This window comes from Biomphalaria glabrata, chromosome 5 (genome assembly GCF_947242115.1).
Source record: "Biomphalaria glabrata chromosome 5, xgBioGlab47.1, whole genome shotgun sequence".
Classification (NCBI taxonomy): domain Eukaryota; kingdom Metazoa; phylum Mollusca; class Gastropoda; family Planorbidae; genus Biomphalaria; species Biomphalaria glabrata.
Window position 1 is genome coordinate 6,870,820 of NC_074715.1, and position 27,007 is coordinate 6,897,826.

At 34.3% G+C, this 27,007-nt stretch overlaps 2 protein-coding genes across 2 annotated transcripts; both read left to right on the forward strand.

Moving 5' to 3' along the window:
• The first annotated feature begins 903 nt into the window (after positions 1-903).
• On the forward strand, positions 904-10,704 carry LOC106055498 (pancreatic triacylglycerol lipase-like). The gene is made up of 12 exons (XM_013211781.2): positions 904-1,068; positions 2,415-2,523; positions 3,488-3,653; positions 4,357-4,503; positions 7,013-7,121; positions 7,299-7,421; positions 7,505-7,621; positions 7,754-7,869; positions 8,566-8,695; positions 8,892-9,012; positions 9,891-10,091; positions 10,517-10,704. The coding sequence occupies exons 1-12, from the start codon at positions 984-986 to the stop codon at positions 10,584-10,586; spliced, it is 1,494 nt and encodes a 497-aa protein (XP_013067235.2). The 5' UTR covers positions 904-983; the 3' UTR covers positions 10,587-10,704.
• Positions 10,705-15,832: 5,128 nt separating this feature from the next.
• Positions 15,833-26,851, forward strand: LOC106055497 (inactive pancreatic lipase-related protein 1-like). Its single transcript, XM_013211780.2, has 12 exons — positions 15,833-15,992; positions 16,073-16,181; positions 16,789-16,954; positions 17,113-17,259; positions 18,036-18,144; positions 18,643-18,759; positions 19,278-19,394; positions 21,102-21,217; positions 21,774-21,903; positions 24,177-24,297; positions 24,831-25,031; positions 26,701-26,851. The coding sequence occupies exons 1-12, from the start codon at positions 15,893-15,895 to the stop codon at positions 26,768-26,770; spliced, it is 1,503 nt and encodes a 500-aa protein (XP_013067234.1). The 5' UTR covers positions 15,833-15,892; the 3' UTR covers positions 26,771-26,851.
• Positions 26,852-27,007: the final 156 nt, after the last annotated feature.

Sequence of the window (27,007 nt, forward strand, 5' to 3'; positions counted from 1 at the left end):
TAGGACTAAACAATCACTAAACTCACTTTCAATCTATGTTGAAACTGCTTACAATACACAAAATTAAAAGTAATAGGCCTACCTCGTTTTTATTTTCTTTTACCAAATTTTTCTTTCAGAGCTTTGCAAGACTATAATTTTAGTTCTGTTACAAAATGAAGTTTCCTGTGGACATATTGAACACAATTAATTATTTAAAATATTTTTAATAATATTTAAATATTATTTTTGAAAATCCTTAAATTCCTCTTAATCTAAATCAGCTTTTCTAAGGTGAGGGGCATAATTTGCTGACGGTAGTTGAAGGTGTCTTTTTTTTTACAAAGCTTATATCAAAGCTTATATCAACTCACTCGGTCTGGTAAAAAGTTTGTACACATTTTTTCTCCCACACCCAATCTCGGATTAAGCTTAAATTTTGCACAACTATTTCTTTTACTTGACAACACAAAAATCAATACAACAAATAAATTAACTATTGGTAATTAACTTTTTGTTTGGTATCTTGAACAAGTGAAAAAAATCGTACCTGAGTGAACATTTTCAATGCATTAAAAAAACGATCATGTAAACATTCACCAAGATACCCCCTTCTTCCCTTCCCCTTTCACAATACAATCATATCGGTAACACGTTCATCCCACACACATTGATGTTTTTTTGATAGTTTGTATTTCACAGCTACTGACCATTGTGCTAAAATTATTGTCTGCATGAATGGACCATTAGGGGACCGCCTCTGAGTTTTTGTTTTCACACAAACTCTCTTTGTAATCTTGTTTTGAAATTTAAATCCGATATCATCAATTAGGATTCTATATAATACAATTATTATGATCTACTAAACAAACTTGTAAAACTGTTGCAAAGATAAGAAAATTTTTTATCTAATTAAAAAACAAAATATGATAAGAAACTTTTTGAGGTCCCAGATTTAGACCTAGATGTAGACGTAAGTCCATGTCTAGTTGGAGACTTTAACGATGTGTTGCCAGGAAATGTCTGCAGTGCTGTGTCTACTGGTGGTCTGCTTTCTCCAAGTCAACAAAGTCACAGCGACGGACAAACGTATGTACTCGAAATAGATCAAATAAGGTTTACTGAAGTAGATGTACATTAAATATACAAACATTTCGGCCACAGGGACAGGCGTGCTAAAGACTAGAGCAGGGAAACAGACAAGTTTTACCTAATGTAACTCAAAACATTACAAGTATTTGAATAACTTCCTACATGTTTGAATAGTCCTTACTGTTAAAAAGAAATCTATTACTCAGGTCTTCTAAAGATCTGTGAATTCATTCCCATCTATAGAACCTAAGGGCGAACTTTTTCATTCCCATCTATAGAACCTAAGGGCGAACTTTTTCATTCTCATCTATAGAACCTAAGGGCGAAATTACTTTTTTATTCTCATCTATAAAACCTAAGAGCGAAATTACTTTTTCATTCCCATCTATAGAACCTAAGGGCGAAATTACTTTTTCATTCCCATCTATAGAACCTAAGGGCGAAATTACTTTTTCATTCCCATCTATAGAACCTAAGGGCGAAATTACGTTTTCATTTCCATCTATAGAACCTAAGGGCGAAATTACTGTTTATTCCCATCTATAAAACCTAAGGGCGAAATTACTTTTTCATGCCTATCTATATAACCTTAGGGCGAACTTTTTCATTCCCATCTATATAACCTAAGGTCAAAATTACTTTTTCATTCCCATCTATATAACCTAAGGTCGAAATTACTTTTTCATTCCCATCTATATAACCTAAGGTCGAAATTACTTTTTCATTCCCATCTATAGAACCTAAGGTCGAAATTACTATTTCATTCCCATCTATATAACCTAAGGTCGAAATTACTATTTCATTCCCATCTATATAACCTAAGGTCGAAATTACTTTTTCATTCCCATCTATAGAACCTTAGGGCGAAATTACTTTTTCAATGATGTGAACCTTGCAATGTTTAAAGTTTGAAAAAATTTTGCACTGTCTAACAACACCATTCTTTAAACAATCTGGAGGGTGAGACTCTGTGTTCGTCATTAGTCTACAAAATGAGAACCACAGTTAAACCTTTTCTTTATGTTTGTTTTATTTTGGTTTTGGATCTACAGAACATTTTTCTATTAAATATCACACCCGTCACTCCCAACCCAAGACCGCCACGATTTGTTGGAGTTAATTTCATAATAGCCTCCGCCAACAAAAAATCAACAACCTTCCAATACAGTCTGTAGATCCGCTCTTGCCTTTAAATAAGAAGACAAAAAAAAAAGACTATCAATTAATCTACTTAATAGATTTACATCCAATACATGATAATCCTATACATGATTTATCTAATACCCGATTTATCCTTTACGTGATACATCCTACATATGATACATCCTAAACCTTTGATACAGGTGCTGCTGTTTGTTTTGATAGACTTGGCTGCTTTGCTACTGAAGGTCCATTTGGTATAAGTTTAGAAAGACCTTTGGTATTGCCTCCGGAAAGACCAGAACAAATAGGGTAAACATTTTGTTACTAAAAATACTAAGCTGTTATTGATTTTGCATATTTTGATCGTTTGTCAGTCTGTCACTCTTCTTTCTCAAAAACAAAAAGCGCTAATTAAAATTGTCGGATTAAACAATTGCTACTTTTGATCTTCTGAAAGCGAAGTCCATGTTTTGAAAATTGAATAAGCAAAACATTTTTAATACAAATACACCTATTTATATAACATATAATCAAAATAATGTCTAGAGTATAGTTTTGAAAAAGGAATTTTTCTCCAAAACATGTATATGCAAAGGAATTTTAAAAATTAAACAAAGTTCAATGTGTTGAACTAGATAAGCGACCTATGGTCTAGCGAAAATGTTCACTTTTGTTTGAAAAATAGTTGGCAGTTATTGTGAATTAATAGATTTAATTGATGCACTAAACACAAGGCGACAAGCTGAAGGTCATATTTTTCCTTCACAAGTTTTTTTTATAAAGTTTCTCGTCTGCTGATAGTTTGTTGCTCAATGTCTCTGACTTCTATAAAGAGAGTTTCTGTTACTTTTTCTGGGCCATAAGATACGCCCCTTTTTTTTTTTTTAAAAATTCTATTACTATCATAATAAATCTCTAGTAACAAAACTAGAAAAACAAGCGCAATTGAACTCCAATTTACTTCTAATTTTGGTAATGCTAAAAAATATCAAAGCCTGCCATATAATTTATTTTACTTACTGCTTAACTAAAAATGGACCAACATAATCATCTTCGAGTTTGCGTGAAAACACGAATTTTCTTTGTTATCTTGTTTTAATCATATGTGACTGCATTACCAACGTCATAAGAGCAGTTACAATAAGCAGCTTACGAACGAGTAAGTCCACACTTTTTTCTTACGAAATGAAACTTAAAATGTTAAAAGAAGGAATTCCTCACGTCAGCTATCAACATCTTTATTAGAGCGAGTGTAAAACTTATGTATCCACAGAACCATATTCCAACTCTATACAAGAGACAGATCCAATTCCTCACTCAATCTTCCAGCAACACGTCTAGATGACCTGACTACAGTGTGGGCTCAATTTAAAAACAAACCAACCAAAATTTTGTCTCATGGTTTTATCGATAATTCTAATGAAACTCCTTATCAAAGGGTAAGTTCCTCTATTGAAACAACTTATCCATCAAAGGATGGATTCCTCTATTGAAACAACTTATCCATCAAAGGGTAAGTTCCTCTATTGAAACAACTTATCCATCAAAGGATGAGTTCCTCTATTGAAACAACTTATCCATCAAAGGATGGATTCCTCTATTGAAACAACTTATCCATCAAAGGGTAAGTTCCTCTATTGAAACAACTTATCCATCAAAGGGTAAGTTCCTCTATTGAAACAACTTATCCATCAAAGGGTAAGTTCCTCTATTGAAACAACTTATCCATCAAAGGGTAAGTTCCTCTATTGAAACAACTTATCCATCAAAGGGTAAGTTCCTCTATTGAAACAACTTATCCATCAAAGGGTAAGTTCCTCTATTGAAACAACTTATCCATCAAAGGGTAAGTTCCTCTATTGAAACAACTTATCCATCAAAGGGTAAGTTCCTCTATTGAAACAATTTATCAATCAAAGGGTAGATTTCTAAAAAGAAACAAATTATCTATTAAAGAGTATTTTACACTCGTGGTACTGTAAAACTGTCCATCTTATTGTAATTTTCTAGTCGGTGAGGACACTATTCTTTTCATTTACTTTGAGGACCAGAGGACGTGTTGAATATTTTGATGTTTCTTTTAGATTTCATGGGATACTAAATAAATACCGAGAAAAAAATAAGATATGGTTTTATTTACAGAATCTGAAGGACGAGTTACTGGCACATGGTGACTATAATGTCATTATTGTGGACTGGTCAAAAGGGAACTCTCCACCCTACACCCAGGCAACAGCCAACACGAGAGTCGTGGGCGCTCAGATAGGCTTGTTGGTAGATGAACTCATAGTAAGTACACGTGTATATAGCAAAGTTGGTAGATGAACTCATAGTAAGTACACGTGTATATAGCAAAGTTGGTAGATGAACTCATAGTAAGTACACTTGTATATAGCGAGGCCGAAATGAAGTAAAATCGCACTTCAGTGTAGAAAGCAAAAAACAAATTTCTAAGGTCAACACACGACTATTTTTAGTCAAAATAAGGGCTTGAACTGTAAGCTTCATGGAAACCCACTTATAGTCAGTGGCGTCACTAAGATCAGTGTCACTCGGTGCGGTAAGCTGGGGGTGTCACCCCCCCCCTTCCCTCCCAGGAAAAATAAACTCAGCCTAAAAAACAAATAACTATTGTTTATTTTGTTTCTTTTTGTTGAACAATCGTAAGCTAATGAATTGATTGGTTACACACGAAAAATGGTTTTCAATTCTATTTCAGTTATTAGGTAATTACATAGAATAAAAATGTACAATTATTGAATTGAGAAACATTGAGTTGAACATATTTTTTTATTAGAGATTATTTAAGACAGTTTAGACCCTAAAATAAATAATTGACCGACTCTATTAAAGCTATAGTATTTTATGGATCTAGGCTTTGCAAAAGCTCGAAAGGATTTAGATCTAGATCTCATTTTAAGAACTACACTTTGCACATATATTTTTTTACTTGTGAAAATATTAAAAAAGTCTATTGATTTCATTATTTAATAAAATTAAGCTTCAAATGTGTGTTTCGAAAGCATTTTTACACAAATAAATTCGTTCTTTATATCTGCGAATTTAGATCTCCTGACGCACATTCTTTCATTAGACATTACCAAAAGGTTACACTTTCATTCATTCGCGTAATCTAATAGAAAAGGTCACGCATGCCCAGACCGAAATGCTAAAAACTCTCTTTTGCTAGCTCTAAAAACTATTTCAGCTGTAAGGTGATAGAACTTCTCTTAGCAAAGATAGTTTTATAATTAAACACATGAACATACTAATTACAGTTCATTCATTTCATATTTTAATAAAATTAACATTCTATTTTTTTTCTAAAGCATTTTACATACATTCGTTCGTCATTAGTGCAGCTCTATTCTTGATATCGCGTGCTTCTATATATATTTTAAAAAATTGGATTCATGTCAATTAGCTATTTTTAGCTCCATTCATAATATTTTTTCATTCATGAATTCATGCATTCACTTTACTTATAACATTATTATTGTCTTTAATCGTTTCTAATGCACAATATCAGTGACCACATCAGCAATGGTCAGCAATACACAAACTAAGGCCCGCAGGCCGCGGGTAATGTCCGGCTAGTATAAAATACAATAATGATTAAAGATATACTTAGTCCAAAGATCTCCAGAGCAGGGCACACTTCTTCCGAGTACCCCAAGACACACGACCAATAACTAACAGAAAAAATATATACAGTTCACAACACATGTCCAGTGGTCAAGCTGGTAAGTCAGAGCAAAAGGCCTCTAAACACACTTTAGTAGGCCTTATATACCTAACCTTCTTAAGGGGAATCACTCCTGTCTTTACAATTGATCAAAAGTATATTAACTCCCCATTATGTCACATCTAGAACATAACTAGGCAACTGTTGATATTTCTATAGATCAACATAAGCAAACGCTGACATTGTCTAGAACATAACTAGGCAACTGTTGATATTTCTATAGATCAACATAAGCAAACGCTGACATTGTCTAGAACATAACTAGGCAACTGTTGATATTTCTATAAATCAACATAAGCAAACGCTGATATTGTCTAGAACATAACTAGGCAACTGTTGATATTTCTATAGATCAACATAAGCAAACGCTGACATTGTCTAGAACATAACTAGGCAACTGTTGATATTTCTATAAATCAACATAAGCAAACGCTGATATTGTCTAGAACATAACTAGGCAACTGTTGATATTTCTATAGATCAACATAAGCAAACGCTGATATTGTCTAGAACATAACTAGGCAACTGTTGATATTTCTATAGATCAACATAAGCAAACGCTGATATTGTCTAGAACACAACGTAGACAACGTTTAATATTTTCTAGAACTTGGGCAACTGATGATGATGTTTAGAACCCAGGCACCTGCTGATCACACGATTGCTTTTAGTTTAAGAACTCTTGACGTCTTTGTTTTAAAACAGATTTGTTAACAGTAATTTGAGGGCTTCAGTACTGGCTGATTGGGGCATTGGGGTGATCACCTCCTCATTTTACATTCTAAAGTTTAAAGGGGATGGGGGAACGTACTTTGTAGAAAAACTAAACAATGAATGTAATATAAGTCATAAGTCAATAATGTAGATACTATAAAGTCACCACCCGTCCTACAGAAAGCACGATTGACATTAACAATAACTGTAGTTACACCTTCGTGTTGTCTCATGAGACTTACCAAGCTGCCACAACTTAGCGCTCTACTGAACAAGTTCATTCATTCTGTTTCCTTTTTAATTCATTAAACTTTTTTTTTGTTCCATTAATGGCTTTAGAAAAAAAAAGGTATGTCTGCTTCAGACTTTCATCTCATTGGTCACAGTCTTGGAGCTCAAATTTCTGGTTATGCAGGAGAACGAATACCTGGTTTAGCACGCATATCTGGTAAGTCATATTCTATCAGGCTTTTCATTTTGCCAACACCCAAACCCATGCAACACTGATAATATTAAAAACTTTCTTATAAAAGACTATGAGAAAACTTAATGAATATAATATTAAAAAGATAGTAATCTAGATTTTGTCATATTATCCTAGTTTACTTTTGTATTTGATTTGAAGGCATCGATCCTGCTGGCCCCTACTTTGAGAATACAGATCCTGTAGTAAGACTTGACCCAACCGATGCTGTCTTTGTAGATGTCATACATTCTGATGGAGCACCATTAGGACTGCTAGAACTAGGTCAGAGGTCATAATCTATATGTGAACGTAACGAATTATGATAAAGTAAAATGTTTGCATATAAAACATCTCTTATATATTAGGTCTGGGTACCAAGCAAGCTGTAGGCCATCTTGACTTTTTTCCAAATCTTGGTCGAGACCAGCCCGGCTGTACAAGAAATCCTTTCACACAAATATCTCAATGGGGATTGGTGGAAGGTCAGTGGAATTCTTCTTACAGAATCTTGTAATTAGCAATTTTAGACTAAGATTTTCTATAATGTAGCAAGAAAAACAATGTTATTAGGTATCAGACTTCAGATAGTACAAATCTTGTTTTTCTGATTCTAGGTTCTATAGAGACATTGATTTGTAATCACATGAGAGCTTTTCATTACTATGTAGAAAGTATAAACACCAGATGTCCATTTGTTGGTTATCCGTGTAACAGTGAACAAGACTTCACTGTAAGCTCATTATTAGAGTTGCTACTGTTTTTAATAACTATTATAATTAGTCTTAATTGTTTATGACATCGACTTTTTAAATTAAATTTTATCTCTAAAAAGATTTTAATATTTGAATTAAAATAGGGCTAGTTTGATTCTGGGTTTTGAAGCATGTAGCGGGCTAAAAGAATGAAATGTAGGCCTTGGTTTGTGTCAGGGAGCTTTACTTCAATAGACTTATTGACTTTTAGATCTCTAAAGAGCTTTAAATTTTTTCGCCCCGCCCTAACGACTTCTGATATTAAGAAAACTTTACTTGTTGTAAAGCCCGCAAGGTCTTCACTTGCCCAAAAGACGTCAAGATCTTCAAAAATATTTTTTTGCACTAAGACATTTTGGTCTTTAAATATCTTTACTTAAACTAAAGACCAGTAAGTCTTCAAAGATCTTAACATTTTCTAAAGACCATTAGGTATTCAATTATCTTCACTTGCACTGAAGACAACCGAGTCTTCATAGAACTTTACTTGTTCTAAGGACCTTTAGGTCGTCATGGATTTCTTTTTTTTTGCCCTTAAGACCTCACAGACTTGAAAGACCTCTTGGTTTTCAAAAATCATTACTGCGTCAAATCTTGAGGGGTCTTGACTTGCTCTAAAGTAACAGAATTCAATCAATTATCAAAAGATCTTAATATCCTGTGATATTTTACAGAATGGTGTGTGTAATGTTTGTGGTACTGGAGGATGTCCCTACATGGGTTTTCATGCTGACAGAAGCAAACCAAGCCCAGGACAACGACGTAAAATTTATCTGACAACAGACAACCACCGACCATTTTGCAGTATGTAGAAAATATATTTGACCGTTTTATGTATATTTTAAATAGATCGCTTTATTGGTTAAAAGATTCAAGAAGATATATTTCATTATGTTTTACAAATAATATAATCTCTAATGTATATTACATAAAACTAGATTATTAAAATCGAATAATCAGTAATAATGATGTTCAGTCAACTATGCATTTCTTTTATCAGTGTATCATCTTGAACTGACAGTAAAGATGAGTTCTATAAGTGGTCAGTCAGAGCAAGGATATATTACTGTAGATATAGTGGGCGATCAAGGCAGTACTAACGATGTTCGTCTAAATTCTGTGTAAGTTTTGACTGGCAATTGTTTACTTTCAAGTACAGAATTTGTAGTTCTCTATTAATAATGAAGCTTGAATTTGAATCCGAAGATTAAGAAGAAATGCAGCATTTTGCGTGACTGCGCAGATTCAACATAGACAATACCATTGTCTACGGGTGGTCGAAATAAGTTATCTTTTTGCTCCCTTCGTCTTCAGAAATATCTTTCCTTACAATCTGAAACGTTTATTCCGCGACATTTTTCAGAAGTTGTTTCCTTTGGAAGGAATTAGCTGCCAGCTCCTCCGTGGCATCACAGACGTCAAGAATGGGAGGGGGGGGGGGAGTGTCACATCTGTTGAGCTCTGGTTCCGGGGTGCTATGCAGGAAGCAGCTAGATCTTAGCGAACGTATTCACCAAAGTGCCCGCGCTCCATCACGTGACCTCCTAGATCGAAGGTGTCGTCCATCATAAGCATACAATGACAAGACTTAAATACGAATAGCGTAAAACTCGGTGTAGCTAGTGTAGAGGAGCTGATTATTCTTTAACAGATGGCTGGGCTAGGCACATAGGGGGACGAAGGAATATCAAAAGTTTCGGCGAAAGAAATCTAAAATTGAGTCAATTGTATTGTTCAGTCCTTATTATTATTATGTTTTCATCTTCTAGTCTTGTAAATGTAAACATACTTTGAAAGGACCTATTATTATGTTTTCATCTTCTAGTCTTGTAAATGTAAACATACTTTGAAAGGACCTATTATTATGTTTTCATCTTCTAGTCTTGTAAATGTAAACATACTTTTAAAGGACCTATTATTATGTTTTCATCTTCTAGTCTTGTAAATGTAAACATACTTTTAAAGGACCTAATCATATTTTGTTGCTGAATGTTCACAGTGTGACGGAATTTGAAGTCGGGAAAGAATATCATTTCTCTGTGCCCACTCCATCAGACATTGGCAATGTTCAGTCGGTGAAATTTTCCTTCGTACAAGTTCCTCCACTTCTGAATGTGTTCCAGTGGAATCTTCTTGGCCTGAGACATCCAAAACTTTATATAGATGAGATTGATGTCTTCTTTCAAGAACAAAACAAAAAGTAGGTTATTTTATTTTTTATTATTTATTTGTCGGCATGCATTTGACATTTGTAATGAACTCTAATTGTTTGGGATAAATAATGATCAGTGTGATAAATATTTATTTAAGAAACTACAATAAACATGTGACCCTGACAGTCGCTCACCCCTGCAGCAGAAAATATATTTCTTTTGGATTACGAAATATAAGATTAAATATCAAGATTTAAAGATCAGATCAAATGTTTTTATAAATAGCTTATGTTACGAAGTCTATTTTGTGCTAATTATGTGTCACTTAAACCAGAAACACATCGCCCGTAAAAGCGTCATGTAGACCTACAAGATAAGTAGACATTCAAAGTAATATATCTCTGACTTTATCTACTATTTTGTAGTTGAATAAAAAAAAAACATTCTCATTGGTTTTTTTTCTCTATTTCAGATTGCGTTTTTGTTCTACTGGTTTGAGTGTAGAAACTGACCATTCAGTGACCATCTCTAGACAGTGTTAAATTGCCAACTATCAACTGCTGTTATATTCTTAATATCTGATATCTTACATCTTGCTAGCAAAAAAAAAGTTTTGTTTGAAATTTTAAAAAATAATTAAACTCCGCATAAATGAATAAACACATTTGTATTTTTCTACATTTAGTAAATCTTAACAGCTGATTTAGAATTACTAGATCATAAGGAGAACGTTAACTCTTTCATCTCTAAATTATAAACTATAAAACATTAACTCTTTCATTTCTAAAATATAAACTACAGAACGTTAAATCTTTCATCTCTAAATTATAAACTATAAAACATCGACTCTTTCATCTCTAAAATATAAACTATAAAACATTAACTCTTTCATCTCTAAAATATAAACTACAGAACGTTAACTCTTTCATTTCTAAAATATAAACTACAGAACGTTAACTCTTTCATCTCTAAAATATAAACTACAGAACGTTAACTCTTTCATCTCTAAAATATAAACTACAGAACGTTAACTCTTTCATCTCTAAAATATAAACTACAGAATGTTAAATCTTTCATCTTTAATAAATAATATGCTAGGAACCAACAAACCCAGAGATGTTTCTCAATACTAATAGATGAGACATATTGCTTGTTGTTACGCATTCTCCAATCTATTAGAATGCCCTTTTACAGTTTAGTCAACCCACACACACACAACGATGCGAACTCATATAACTATCAATAGTGCTATTCAATGTTTAAAAAATGAAGGAGGAAAAAAGAACTATCGCGTTTATTTGGACGGTGTTTAGTGCAGTGGTTAATTTTAAAAAAAATGCGATGTGTCGATGATTGGCATAAACCACTTGACTATGTATCAATGATGCTCAAGTTTGAATACCGACTACACATGAGTTGTGTACGACTGTGTTGCCAGACCTCTCCCTTAAAGGAGCCTCCATATTAAATTAATATAATAATTTACTTTTTACAAAATTTGCATAATATTTAAATATATATATATAAATAAATATATATATATATATATATATATATATATATATATATATATATATATATATAAGGAAAAAAATATTTACAGTTCCATTGAAACCTTTGTAGATCAAATCTTTTTGACTTTGACTATATAATCATTAGGGACGTACCCTTCGTATTATAGTCAATAGAAAGATATTGTCATTGTATAGTGTAGCTCTATTGCATGAAACAAGGATTGCTTAACAATTAAAAAGCACTAAAGCATTGTATGATGGAAAGTGTACTGAACAGATGGTCAACGAATAACAACATCTGGTCAAAAAAAAAAGGTTAGGAAATATGAACGGGGTTGATATCTAGATGATAAATAGATGAAGATAACATATTCATATTTTGCAAATGGCAATAAAACAATAAATACAAAATAGCAGAGGGAGTTTTGTGTTTCACAAAAACTCGTATCTGGACCTTGTGGGACCGTTACTTTGTAGCAATACAGGTCATGGGCAAGTTTTGATAATTTTAGCAAGACAAACTTGAGGGTGAAGTTAGATTTCAAATTTTTATTGTTCTTTTTATTGTTGAGATATGAAATGATCAGTAGGGACCTATGTATCAAGTAGTTCAGTCTTCAGACCTTGCGTTCCGTGGAGCTTATGAATGTGTTCTAATGAGATACAAGGGCGAAAAGATGATGTAAAAATTATCAACAGCTACTGTAGACGCCTAATGGTCATCACAACGGCTAAACGCCTTGACAAATGAATGTCAGGTTGAGGACTCAGGAATGCCTTAAAACTCAAAGTTCAAATTGCAATCTTCATCGGGATTCGAATTAGCGACCACTCGGTTCAAAAGCCTAGCGCTTTGCAATACGGCCACCACGTCCCACGGTGGATAAATTGACATATTCATTAGGACAAAAGAAAAAAGAATCGTTAGGCGAAGGCTTAGAATATGATGTAATGAGATTTTGAATTTTCGGGATCAATGTTGGTTAACTTCCTTGACATTATATGTAAGCTCTGTTTGCTTAAGCAAATATAAATTACCACATTATTTAGTGATGGGGGTGGGGGAGCGGGAGGGTTTGGCTCCATGGGCGTCTGAAACCCTCTGTACGCCACTATCCTTGAGTCCATCCAACATTAGGTATCTGTCATTATCTGGAGAAAGTTAAGGTGTTAGCTCCTTGTGCTGACCACATGATACTCTCGTTAACCGTTGGCCAAAGAATTATGTTAGATTTACATACAATCCCTAATGGGTTGCATAATCTGAAAATGAAAACAGTTTTATAAATTCAACGAAAATAAACTTGTTTAGCTAGGTTGTTGTTTATAGTCTTTTCTTTTTCATTCATTACTCCCTAGTTTCGACTTACAGTTTTCTTGTTTGGGTTCCCCGATACTGATCACAACATTTCTTGAAATCTTTGTCTGTTTCTGGTTCATAAAATAACATGTACTAGTTTGTTTTCTTTTACCAACGACAAGAAAAGAAATAACTAAAATGACAGGCAAATACTACATTTACAAACATTTAGTAATCTGTAGAGATCTCCTATCACCAAGGACGTTTGTTATGCTGATAAGAGTCGGAAAGAATTGTATTTTTAACTGTTTATTTTTTTAATCAAAAGGTCATATACTATGAAAAAAAAAACGTAACAAGAACAAGAAAACAAGAAAACGTAACTCACGAAATATACTTAAAAATAGAACTATCGCTCTAGAGATGAAGTTCAATTCTACATGTTCTAAGGCTGGCCGCTTGATCTAGGTATTGATGCTCGGCAGGCTACTCGCTCTAAAGAAATAGTGAAATTAAAGTTCCCCTTTCAGACCTTGTGATCTATGAGACAGATGAAGTAAAGGTCACCAGGTTCTGTTGCCCACGGTTAACGAGGGAGTCATGTGACCAGCCCAACGCCTTCCCCAACTAATGTCAATTACCCATTAAAGCTGGGTGGACTCAGAAGACCCTGAAACTGAAAATCCCAGCCTTCACGAGGATTCGAACTCGCGACCTCCGGTTCGGAAGTAAAGCGCTTTACCACTTAGGCAACGCGCCTTTAAAGCTAGAAATACTTCTACAATTAAATTGAAAAGCAAAATGGAGCCAAGGATCAAGCTTTAATCAGTCATTGAAATATATAACAAAGTAGTAAATAAAGCAATGTCTTCAAGATTAAAGATGATAAAAATATCTCATTTCACAGACCCAGTTGCGACCTGAATATTTTACCATATTTGATGCAGACAAAGCAGTTGTCCGCAAGGGGTCTATTAAAATTCCCTTTCCGCCATCTGCGATTGTCTCTGTGTGTGTGCGCGTGTAAGTGTGTGTAGGGGGTGTTGAAGCTCTTGTAGAAGCCATTAACTGCCAGCTTCTTTCCTCAATGCCAGTTAAAGTCAACCTGACACCTGAGTTGATCTTATAATGCTTCTCTTCTGTTTCTTACAAAATTAAGGCTCTCTCACTTGTCTTGTAGTAAATAATATTTGAACCATGCTTAAATAGTACTTTTACAAAAAGTATCAAAAACACTCTATGTCATAGACATATGTCTTAAATCTATAAAAGTTTCTCAGATATTTTGACCTTTTTAAAAAAATAATCAAGTAAAACTGAACAATTAGATCCATGTATGCATTCTATCATCCTGTATATCTTTCCATTGAATCTGTTCATGCATCACAGTCCATCTATCATGCGACCAGAGCTATTTATGTTAAATACATGTTCTAAAATGCACTTTCTAAAACTATGTTTTGCTGTTCATATATTTCAACATGGCTTCTATTACTGACCTATTATTTGTATACTGTCATTATTACACTTTCTCTACGATTACACCAAGTGGTACTAGACATTCAAAAAAACTATTTCTGTTCACCTTATCTTAAACTCCCACCTGTCGCCCCTCCCCCCACATCAGTAGTTCCCAAACCATGGATCTAAACAAGGCTTCAATTCAATATTTAAACGTGAGAGAATCCACCCAACAGTAAGCTTACATTGTCAAAGAAAATTTGTCGAAGGACTTCAGCTTTTTATTTTAACTCACTGTCTTTATGGGTGGAATTTGCACACGTTATTTATCTAGCCTCCCTTTTCGGATCAAGTTAAAACTTTGCACATTTATTTATTGACAGACAAGCAATATAAAAATAACCAATTGATTAGTCAGTTAGATGTAAATGAATTAATTTCATTTTATATACAGTAGGGCATACTTAGGTAAGGGGAGATTAGTCTTGTGTAGAGAATCAGTTAGTTAATTAAAGTGTAAACTAACTATAAAACCTTCTACTTTTTATAAGTTCTTGGGTAGCTCAGTAGCTAACAAGTCGGCTTTCAATCGTGAAGGCTCGAGTTCCTAATCCGATTTGAGCAAGTTTTTTTTTTTTTGAAAAGTCAGCACAGAAACCTTCTCCCTCAACCCCACTAGTCCACAAAAGTGATTGGACCAGAGCGCACAAATATTTTCAATCGCATACATTTATTATTTTAGTCTATACCTATGAACAATTAATTACATGATTGATTCTTATCTTATCTTATATAATACAGACGTATTAAAAGATGATTACATCCTACGCGTCATGCATTCAGTCATGCATATTAACCAATGACTTAAATTCTGCCAAGTCCCTGGTTTCCCTGGCTAGCTCAGGCAACCCATTCCATGCTCTAGTAGCATTAGGGAAGAAGGAGTATTTGTACTAATTGACGCAATTTCACCCAATAAATGAATATAAGCTTTTTTTAAAAAGTATTTTTTATATTTTACTTGTTGATATCCAGTAGATTTGAGTAGATATAGTCAAACAAGTAGTTTTCAAACTACAAGACATTTTTTAAAATATACGCTATAATGCTATTTGATAAAACAACTACTCAGCGTATTTCATGTACACATTTCATGCATAATGATAATGTATTTGATTCCGATTCTACATGCATAATGCGAAATGAAAAAGACTCCTTTAGTTGATAGTAGACAAAAAATACTCTAATTTGTTTTGGGCGAACAAAGCTAGAATGATATTTCTCAGGTCTACTTTTTGTCACAATCTTAATTTTTTGTGTGTGAAATTAAATGCTCAGCATTTCGTATTTAAAGGACAAGAAAAGAAAAGATATTAATTTGGTAGTTAAATAAAAAGTAATAATCTAGATTGTGGCTACATGCAATATTTAGTATATTATTATTAACAGGTTAAGAACCACTGCTCTACACAAGACTATACCTAGACCTGCAATATCGTTCCATGGCCTTGTCATATATATAGAGAGTTCAAATTGAGTAAATCTTCATGTTCCTAGCTACATCGACACGAAAATGGCGCCATTTTCTGTTGTACTCTTGTCATTGTTGGTGACAGCAATAGAGATGAAAACTCTCGAACCAGAAGAGAATGCAGCAGAGACAATAGAAAAAAGTAACATACTCTCTAGTTGAATACACTGAATAAAATTACTGTCTGTCAGATTTGTAACTATTTTACTTTTTTTCCCTCAGGGGCGCCTGCTTGTTATGGCTCACTTGGTTGTTTTGCAACAGAAGGAGCTTTTGGAGTCAGCCTTGAACGCCCTTTAGTTCTGACACCCGAGTCCCCACAACAGATTGGGTGAGCAAAGAGTTTTAGTTATGGATCGTACGTAACTAGCCGAGTGGCTTTCTTTCCAGAACTTTGTTCTTGTGTTATATCACGCTACAGGCTTGTATTATGTGCTGACCACATTATCCTCTCGTTATTAGTAGACTAGAGAGACGGATAAGCTTTACTGTATCTGCTTCGCGGATCTCTAGGATCTAAAGGTCTAACTGCAAATGTCAAAGTGAAGTTAGGCTAATAAAATGCGTAGGACATAATCACCTTCTTATTTGAAGTAACGTCTGTATAATCTATAAGATAAGACTTAATGTCAAAATGTCAGACACGCATATTGATTTAGAATAGTAGTTGTTACTTGTCAAGGTCTACTCATTGTCGGAGCTGGCTTATTTGCCACATGATACAGGCCAGCCATGAGAGCCATCCACTTCCCCTTGTTTTGTGTTACCAAATTAAAATGCAAAAAATTATTTTGTAAATAATTATGATAGCCAACATTGTTTTTCAAACACAGAGTCATATAATATAGAGAATAAAAACATTTTTACGAGCTATAATCACGCTATCAAAATCAAACTTTAAGACGGGATTTCTGTAAAGTTTTTTTTTTTGTCTTCAGAACTGTGTTCAAGCTTTACACTCGTGAGTTCAGGACGACGTCTCAAGATCTGCAGGCTATTCACAACAACAATGCTGCCACCACATTTTCACACTTCAAAGTCGCCAAAACAAAAATTGTGGTGCACGGTTTTTTGGACAACCCTGCCATCACTAGCTGGCAAAAAGTAAGACACATTTATTTCCTCTTTGTACGATATGTCACGTGATACAAAGTATCAAGCAACACAGCTTTAAATTCTATTATAACCTGTTTTGTGTTTTTCTGTGCTGTTACATTTAGTAACATTATTAAGTTCCTGCTTTTCATTATTTGTGATTTCAGGATTTAAAAGATGAGTTCCTTAAACAAGATGATTACAATATTATTGTCGTGGACTGGTCAAGAGGCAATTTACCCCCTTACACACAGGCAACAGCCAACACTCGTGTGGTCGGAGCTCAGATTGCTGAGTTGGTTAAAGAATTGATAGTTAGTACTATTGTGATCACAGCTTACATACACTTATTGCTTTTTCATAAGATTTGTTTACCTTCATTAGACCATCACAACTTGTTTACCTATATCCAGATAAAGTCCATTAAGTGTCGCGAAGGCTGATCGTCCCAGTAGAATCCATAGACCATTGAGAACGATGTCTGTTAACGGACAGGCATGAGCTATTAACTCTTTACTCCCAGTTCTGTCTGAGAGTTACACCATGTATGAGACTATTAACTCTTTACTCCCAGTTCTGTCTGAGAGTTACACCATGTATGAGACTATTAACTCTTTACTCCCAGTTCTGTCTGAGAGTTACACCATGTATGAGACAATAAGTGAGTGTAGTGTCGATCTCCCAGCCCGCCATTTAGTAACCGCTGGAGACCTAGAGTTTAAATCACGGGGAAGTCCTGAATATTATTATGAGACCCGCCACCCCCATCTTACGGGACACTGATGACGGACACTGTGTGTTACGGTGTATCGGTTCTTTAATTTCCACTGTTGGACTCTGGGATACCGGTGCATTGAATGCGTTAGTTTCCAGGCTCCCTAAGTAACCTTCAACACATTTGTCTTCCTTAGAATTGTTTACCCTGAGTAACCTTCAACACATTTGTCTTCCTTAGAATTGTTTACCTTTATTAGAGATGTTAACTTTCATGCGTCTAGTTTACTTTCATTACAAATGTAAATTAAAACCAATAGTTTGTACCCCTTGTTTACTTTTTAAAACATTTTAAAGAATTAATGTTTCTTCTTAGAGAACGAAGGGTGTAACTGCAGCAGACTTTCATATTATTGGACACAGTCTTGGCTCACATATTAGTGGCTACGCTGGAGAGAGAATTCCTGGCCTTGCTAGAATTACAGGTAATTGTCTTTGAAGTCATTGCACTCATTATGATAGCAGACATTCCGATATTGTGAGTATTTAATGAAACTTAATGTGTGACCCTGATAACTTCTTGGCTCAGTAAAATTCTCAAAATTTAGCTTATGGCTTACTCTAAAAAAACAATTAAATAATTTTGTGAAAATAATTCAGATCCTAAAGTAGGGATCCCAAATGACAAGAATAATTATTTCTTTATTTGGGTCCAAATTGATGGATTGATTGACGAAATTTTATAGACATATTTAAGTGGTACGCCTATTGAAACTGTAACGGCAGATCCTTAGATCCTTGTCTTTATAATAAAAACATTTAAACTTTAATACTGTTTCAAACTCCTAAACATAAATTAAAATTTCTTTGTAAGATTATGTTAGAGAGACTTAGTATTAACTGGCCTCACCTATGTAAACACACACACACTATTGCCAGACAACATGATGGATGTGTACTTGATGATCGTACATTGTCTTCAGGTCTGGACCCTGCTGGACCTTACTTTGAAAACACTGATCCCACTGTGAGACTGGATCCAACAGATGCATTGTTTGTGGATGCTATCCATACAGACAGCGAGTCGTTAATTCAATTTGGTGAGTCTATATAATCCATGTTATATACATTTGGTGTTATATACATCTCGACATCTTGTCTAATTACGTTTATTACACATTTCTACTTATAATGTCATTGCACTATTTGTAAATATATAGACGCAAGCACCAAACGTAACACCTTGACTCTAAATCTTGTTATAAAAAATCTAATTTAGAAAATTAATGGAATCTGTAGGTCCAGCCAGTTACTAGATAGATCTAAATCTATTCTTTATTATGAGTTAAACATTATACTTGATACACACTGCCTGACCTACATACAAGTCGTGACACAAAAGTTACACACATTGAACAAATCCGATTTAAAGTTACTTAGGTTTTATAACTTGAACATGTGTCAATAAAAGCAGAGTACAGTTGATGCTTGAGTACAAATATGACATAATGACAATGTGACAGTTAGTTTACTGAGTACATACTTTGCTGTTATCATAGAATGTTAATGTTAACCATCAAATGTTTACAAATATTGACATGAGTTTGTTTCATTACAGGTTTGGGTACACGCGAACCAGTTGCCCATTTGGACTTTTTTCCTAATTTAGGTCGTGACCAACCCGGGTGTACTCGAAACCCATTCACCCAGATAGCTGAGTGGGGCTTGGTCCAAGGTATTGCCCTTTATTATTTATTCGTTGTTTTTTTTTTTTTTTAACATACTTATGAACCCTACAAACTATTTTATTTGTTTCAGTACCTCAAATTGTAGACAAAAGGAAATCGGGAGTTTTTTGTTTTTTTTTACTTAGGCTCTACCTGCTGTGTCTCAGTTGTAGTTAAACATTCAGTAGGTAGGGAGTTTAAAGGAAAAGAATACAGACCAAAAAAAAAAACTTTATTGTTTGAAGTATAGACCAAAAATACGAGACCAAAATATTGCAAATAGCTATACTAATAAAGATCGTAAAAACATATATGCTGTGAATAAGTGGACATGATCCTATTGTCAGGTTCGCCTTTGTTAGTTTGTCCCTATCATGTAAGAGAATTTCGTTTTTTTTTTTCCAGTAGGCCTATAAGTGTAGGCCTATATGAGATGTTTGCATTTGTTAATTTCTAATTAAAAAATTAATAATTTATGGGGAAAATATCTAATTTATTTTGAAACACAAGTGATGGCCCATGATGGCGTACAGTTATCTAATCATATATTTGTATGCCTATGTTTTTACTATTTGCATAAAGACAAAAGATTTAATACAAAACAAAGTTTCGCTAATTATTTTGTTATCTGACTTAAACTGAAATCTTATTCAAATTGAAATTGAATAGGTCAGTGACAAAGACAATGAAATAGAAATAAAACCAATAAAATAAATAAATATTTGATTAAACGAAATTTAATGTATCTAGTTAGACACGAAGAACCGAATGCTTGAATCCTGATAGAACAAAAAACCTGTATCTAATCTGAGATTTTTCAATAATGGACATTTTAGTTTTTTTCATTCACATTTCCATTCTTAGTTAAAACTAGTGAGTACATACTTATCTTTCATTACAAACTAGTAAGTACATACTTATCTTTAGTTACAAACTAAGTGAGTACATACTTATCTTTCATTACAAACTAGTGAGTACATACTCATCTTTAGTTACAAACTAGTGAGTACATACTTATCTTTCATTACAAACTAGTGAGTACATACTTATCTTTAGTTACAAACTAGTGAGTACATACTTATCTTTAGTTACAAACTAGTAAGTACATACTTATCTTTCATTACAAACTAGTGAGTACATACTTATCTTTCATTACAAACTAGTGAGTACATACTTATCTTTCATTACAAACTAGTGAGTACATACTTATCTTTAGTTACAAACTAGTAAGTACATACTTATCTTTCATTACAAACTAGTGAGTACATACTTATCTTTAGTTACAAACTAGTGAGTACATACTTATCTTTAGTTACAAACTAGTGAGTACATACTTATCTTTAGTTACAAACTAGTGAGTACATACTTATCTTTAGTTACAAACTAGTGAGTACATACTTATCTTTAGTTACAAACTAGTGAGTACATACTTATCTTTCATTACAAACTAGTGAGTACATACTTATCTTTAGTTACAAACTAGTGAGTACATACTTATCTTTAGTTACAAACTAGTGAGTACATACTTATCTTTAGTTACAAACTAGTGAATACATACTTATCTTTAGTTACAAACTAGTGAGTACATACTTATCTTTAGTTACAAACTAGTGAGTACATTCGTTGCTTATTATTCTTGTTTTACTTCATATATTTCCATTATATTTGACTATGTAATGAAAGGAGATTTTCTTTTCAATGTTTCTGGACCACAGGGACAGCCGAAGTTGTTGCATGCAATCATTTCAGAGCCATTCACTTCTTTATGGAAAGTGTCAATAGTCCATGTCCGTTTATGGGATATGCTTGCGTGACTGAAGATGACTTCACGGTAGGTAAATAAAAGTTCAACTTATATGATGAATTCATTTGAAACTAACAAATATCAAGGACGAATGTAGTTAATAAAATGCAAAGAAGGTATCGAATTTCAGTGAGTGATGGAAGCAGAAAGAATTTTTAAAAATAATGAAGGTTAAAAAAAAAGTTCAAAGACAAAATGTAGCTAACTAAATTCTTTTTTTTAGGTTACATTGTATCGCCTAAACATTGCTCCATGCCTCTTTTTATTTACTATGTAGGCCTAACTTTATTTCTTTAAAAATTTTAACTGGATCATAAAAAAATCGACATTTAGACAGAAAACAATTAACTGTGTTTAACATCTATCGTACAAATCCTCAATTACACCCCATAACTTTTTGATTTAAAAAAAAAGTATCTATTTAATGCCAAAAATATTGTATAACTTTATTAATTTGAAAAAATAACAGTTATTTTCTTAATGTATCATGATTTAAATACTAAATTCAGAACTAAGGAAGAAACTTTGTAAAACCAAAAGAGATAATGTAATAATTGACTTGGGTTCTTTGAATGCCTACCAGAGTGGTAGATGCAACTCGTGCGGTACTGCTGGCTGTGCTTACATGGGACTGCATGCTGATAAAAACATTCCACCTAGAGGACAGTCCAGAAAGATTTTCTTTACCACAGCCGCTCATAGACCTTTCTGTCGTAAGTCTTAATGTCATGTGTGCGATGTCTTTAATTGTTGTATCATGACTAAGTTGATGTGTGGGATGTCATGACTAAGTTGATATTTGGGATGTCATGACCAAGTTGATATTTGGGATGTCATGACCAAGTTGATATTTGGGATATCATGACCAAGTTGATATTTGGGATGTCATGACCAAGTTGATATTTGGGATGTCATGACCAAGTTGATATTTGGGATGTCATGACTAAGTTGATATTTGGGATGTCATGACCAAGTTGATGTGTGGGATGTCATGACTAAGTTGATATTTGGGATGTCATGACTAAGTTGATATTTGGGATGTCATGAATAAGTTGATGTGAGGTATGTCATGAATAAGTTGATGTGAGGGATGTCATGAATAAGTTGATGTGTGGGGTGTTTTGTCTGAGTTGATGTGAGGGATGTCATGAATAAGTTGATGTGAGGGATGTCATGAATAAGTTGATGTGAGGGATGTCATGAATAAGTTGATGTGAGGTATGTCATGAATCAGTTGATGTGAGGGATGTCATGAATAAGTTGATGTGTGGGGTGTTTTGACTGAGTTGATGTGAGGGATGTCATGATTAAGTTGATGTGAGGGATGTCGAGAATAAGTTGATGTGAGGGATGTCATGAATAAGTAAATGTGTGTGATGTTTTGACTAAGCTGATGTGTGGGATGTTTTGACTGAGTTGATGTGAGTGATGTCATGAATAAGTTGATGTGAGGGATGTCATGAATAAGTTGATGTGAGGGATGTCATGAATAGGTTGATGTGTGGGGTGTTTTGACTGAGTTGATGTGAGGGATGTCATGAATAAGTTGATGTGAGGTATGTCATGAATAAGTTAATGTGTGGGGTGTTTTGGCTGAGTTGATGTGAGGGATGTCATGAATAAGTTGATGTGAGGGATGTCATGAATAAGTTGATGTGAGGGATGTCATGAATAAGTTGATGTGAGGGATGTCATGAATAAGTTGATGTGAGGGATGTCATGAATAAGTTAATGTGTGTGATGTTTTGACTAAGCTGATGTGTGGGGTGTTTTGACTGAGTTGATGTGAGGGATGTCATGAATAAGTTGATGTGAGGGATGTCATGAATAATTTGATGTGGGGGATGTCATGAATAAGTTGATGTGAGGGATGTCATGAATAAGTTGATGTGAGGGATGTCATGAATAAGTTAATGTGTGTGATGTTTTGACTAAGCTGATGTGTGGGATGTTTTGACTAAGTTGATGTGAGGGATGTCATATGCATTTGATAGAATTTCATTTTTATATTCTTTCTGAAAATATTGAAACCTGCCTTTTTCTCTGCCTGGGTGGACCACTTCGGGGATCAATTTTGAGTTTATGTTTCCACCCAAACTGTCTCTGTAACCTTTTTTTTTTTTTGCCATATAAAAAGCCATGATCACTGATGTCTCACTTCTAAGTTATTTTACCCCCCCCCCCCTTCTTTTATCACATTCACTCGCCACTTGACTATCTGTCTCTATTATTCTATTCAAGTGTGATGCCTATCAACCTTGTTGACTTCTCGATAGCGCGAGACGATTTGAACTCTCTTTATCTTGCAAGACGGCTAGAATATCCGCCACGGGCACACCCCTTCACCTTTGTCTAGACCTTGAGCGCATATAACGCTTGACCCCTAGCCAGGTATTGTGGAATAAGTGGGAGGAGCTCATTTTGACCGGATGTCACATTGTCTATCATGACCTATCGCGTCATTAATTCCTCTAATGCTTTCCGGTCCAATCCTTATTTCCGGACAAGCGGCACTTAAGTCTCCAACTTCATGAGTAGCCTCTCTATTTCTTTGGAACGTTGAGGGGCCGTTCATTCAGAGATTCTATTTATTGTGTTCCAATATTTCTGATTCTAGATTGTGCGATATCATGATTAATTTGCTGTGTAGGATATCATGTCTAAGTTAATGTGTGCAATGTCTTGACTAAGTTGATGTGTGGGATACCATGACTAATTTGATGAGTTGGATGACATGACTGCGATGTTGTGACTAAATTGATGCGTGGGATGTTTTGAATAAGTTGATGTGCGGGATGTCTTGGCAAAATCTCTGTATTTCATGTGCGGGATGTCTTGGCTAAATGTCTGTGTTTGGTGAGTGTGTAAGTAACCATTATCAATTGGTTGTCACTGTCTATGATTCTGTTCTAGACACCGAAGTTACAATGATTACATTACTCAGCTATAGAAAAAGAAAATCTAATCACTTTGCATGTTCTCCCAGAGTATCACCTAGATATCAATGTGAAACTCTCCGCTGGAACTGGTCAAACTGAACGTGGTCAACTGTTCGCTGTATTCACTGGAGATAAAGGCAGCACTGAAAAGATTCAACTGAATGAAGAGTGAGTTTCAAAATCAGGGCTTGAAATGTATTTTAGACTTCAATTAATTCTGTGGAATTTCGTATTGGTGACTGACTAGCAGAAAGTTTGGCTTGAACGGGTATGTTAGAGGGAGGGAGGTTGCAGGATTAATAGAAATGGTGGCTTTTGAAAACGTGAACAATAACCTCATACTTGTACCTCAAAGATAAAACAACAGACATGTTTTCGATTAACACGGTGTCCCATTCTTGAAATGCTGAAGTGTTTCCATTCTAACGTCCAGTTTTTGGTTAGATCTGGAAAAGGGAGGGGGGGGGGGAGTCTGAAGATGCTCTGATGTTCCTTTTTATAAGATATCTCTGTGGCCACCATAGACTATATATATACTATGGTGGCCACATAAAATTTAAAGGTTGACAACTCAAAGAAAAGTCAAGAGATTGTGTTGTTGTTTTTTTCTAGTCATGTAGGCCGTCAGGCTTTGGTTTCAATTGCATTAACTTACATGTTGACAACATGAACTAATATATGTTATTATTTATTTGTTTCAGCCCAATTGACTTCCATGTTGGTACAACCTACCACTTTAAAGTGGGCACTGCTAAGGACATCGGCAACGTACAATCAGTGACACTTTCATTTACTCACATCGCCCCACTTCTGAACCCTTTTCAGTGGGACATTCTGGGCTTGAGGGGACCAAAACTTTACATCTCAGAAGTTGACGTGGACAGGAAAGAAGCAAGCGCTGTGTATGTATTCAATAGTAGAAGCCAGTGTGGGCGGGGTCTGGGTGGATCATGGGACTGTTGACCCCAGAACTGGTGAAAAATACTGATCTGTAAGATTTTGGGGTGAGGGGGGATCAAGGAGGTCGTGTGCTGTGTTCACATCGACCGTAATGCTGCAAGGCGGAAATAGTTGAGTTTGAACTTTCCATAATTTCGCTTTATTTAATTACCATTTTCTCACAATAAAAATATTGTACACGTATGCCTCGTAGATATAGGGGAATGAATAGAGAAACAGCAGAATGTCTTGCAACCAAAAACTGTTGCCATGTCTAGTTTTTATTGTCACACAGACCAATGTTGTCTTCAATTACAATGGTCCATAGTTCAAAAATAGCCGTGAACTATTGTGTATGTCAGGGGGTTATTTTAAAAGTAAGCTAAAAACATTTAAATCTTAATAAAAATAAAATGATTATTCTGTACAGTAAACACAGTAAAATGATGCAACATTGAATATTAAGATACGCATATCATGATTCATGATACACAACCAACATTTTGATCCATTACAGTTTGATAATAGACACACAACATAAACGTAGGCATATACCAATACCTCGAGAAACAGTCAGAAAATTAGTCTGTCTATTATAGTTCATTCAACGTTGCTTTCTGTTAGACATTAATTTTATCCGAAAGATGATGTAAACTAATTTTGTATGTCTATCTGTCTGTCTGTCTGGTAAAAAGTTTGTATACGTTATTTCTCCCTCACTCATTTTCGGATTAAATTGAAACTTTTCACAATTTTTGTCGGCATAGACAAGACATTAATCCATTTAAAAAAATAACAAATTAGTCAATTATTTTGTTTGATACCAAAAAAGAAAATAAATCCTTCAGTATTCACAGATATGTAGGGTTTTGTCCCCTTGGATAATTGTATACGTTATTTCTTCCACACCCATTCTCGAATCAAGTTGAAACTTCAAACGAGTATGCATTGTACCTAATAAAAGATGAATCAATAAAAAAACGACTAACCATTTAGTCAATTGATTATTGGTAATACATTATTTTATTTGATATCGAATAAGGGAAATATTTTCTACATTATTGAGAGATATAGTTATAAGTTTGGAGTTTTCCCCCTTAGATAAGCTTAGTTTAAAGTAACAAAATACAAATTCGAATTGCTTGTTTTTTATCTTGTTTAAATATTTTAACTTTATTGAAACCAAGAAAGTATTGTAATAAGTTAAGGGAGGCGACTCAATCGATATATATATATATATATATAAATGTATTCACGGGATATCACATATACATAGAACAACGTCTGCCTTGAGCACAGCCTCTTCCTAAGTTCTAGACTTGAGCGGAACTTCGTTCTCTTCTTCCTAATGTCAACATCTTTCTTAGTCTAGTCTCTAAGTGGGCCCACCTTCTGCACTAGGTTGGATCGCAATGTGCATGGCAGGGTTATAACCGTATTGATTTTTTAAAAAATCAAACTGATCCAAAAGTTTATAGTCGCTGACGGTAAAGTGAACTATCCACGTTGAAACTGGTGAACTATGGGCAGCTACAAATGCTTTCTCCTTGAACACTAAAACTAAATAGTAAAGTATTTACCAACGAATGAGCCTGTGACTTATTGACTATATGAGCCTGTTTCTTATTTCAGAACACGTCTATGCACTGGTGGAGTTAGTGTTGAAACTGATCATTCTATCGTTGTAACAAGAGCTTGTTAGAAATTTCCCAATTGATCCGTGACTGTTATAATTCATTTGGTCTCAAATAGTCGGACAAATAAAATTGTTGAAATAAATTCATCTTTGAGTTACTTGGTCATTTAACTATAATCACATGTGTTCTTTTTATTCGAGTTCGCAGATAAGAGATTACAAAACTTGCGGACCCAGTTGTTAACTACGCATAGTTTGCAACACCTAATACTGACGACAGATGAAAATAAATAGAAATATAAT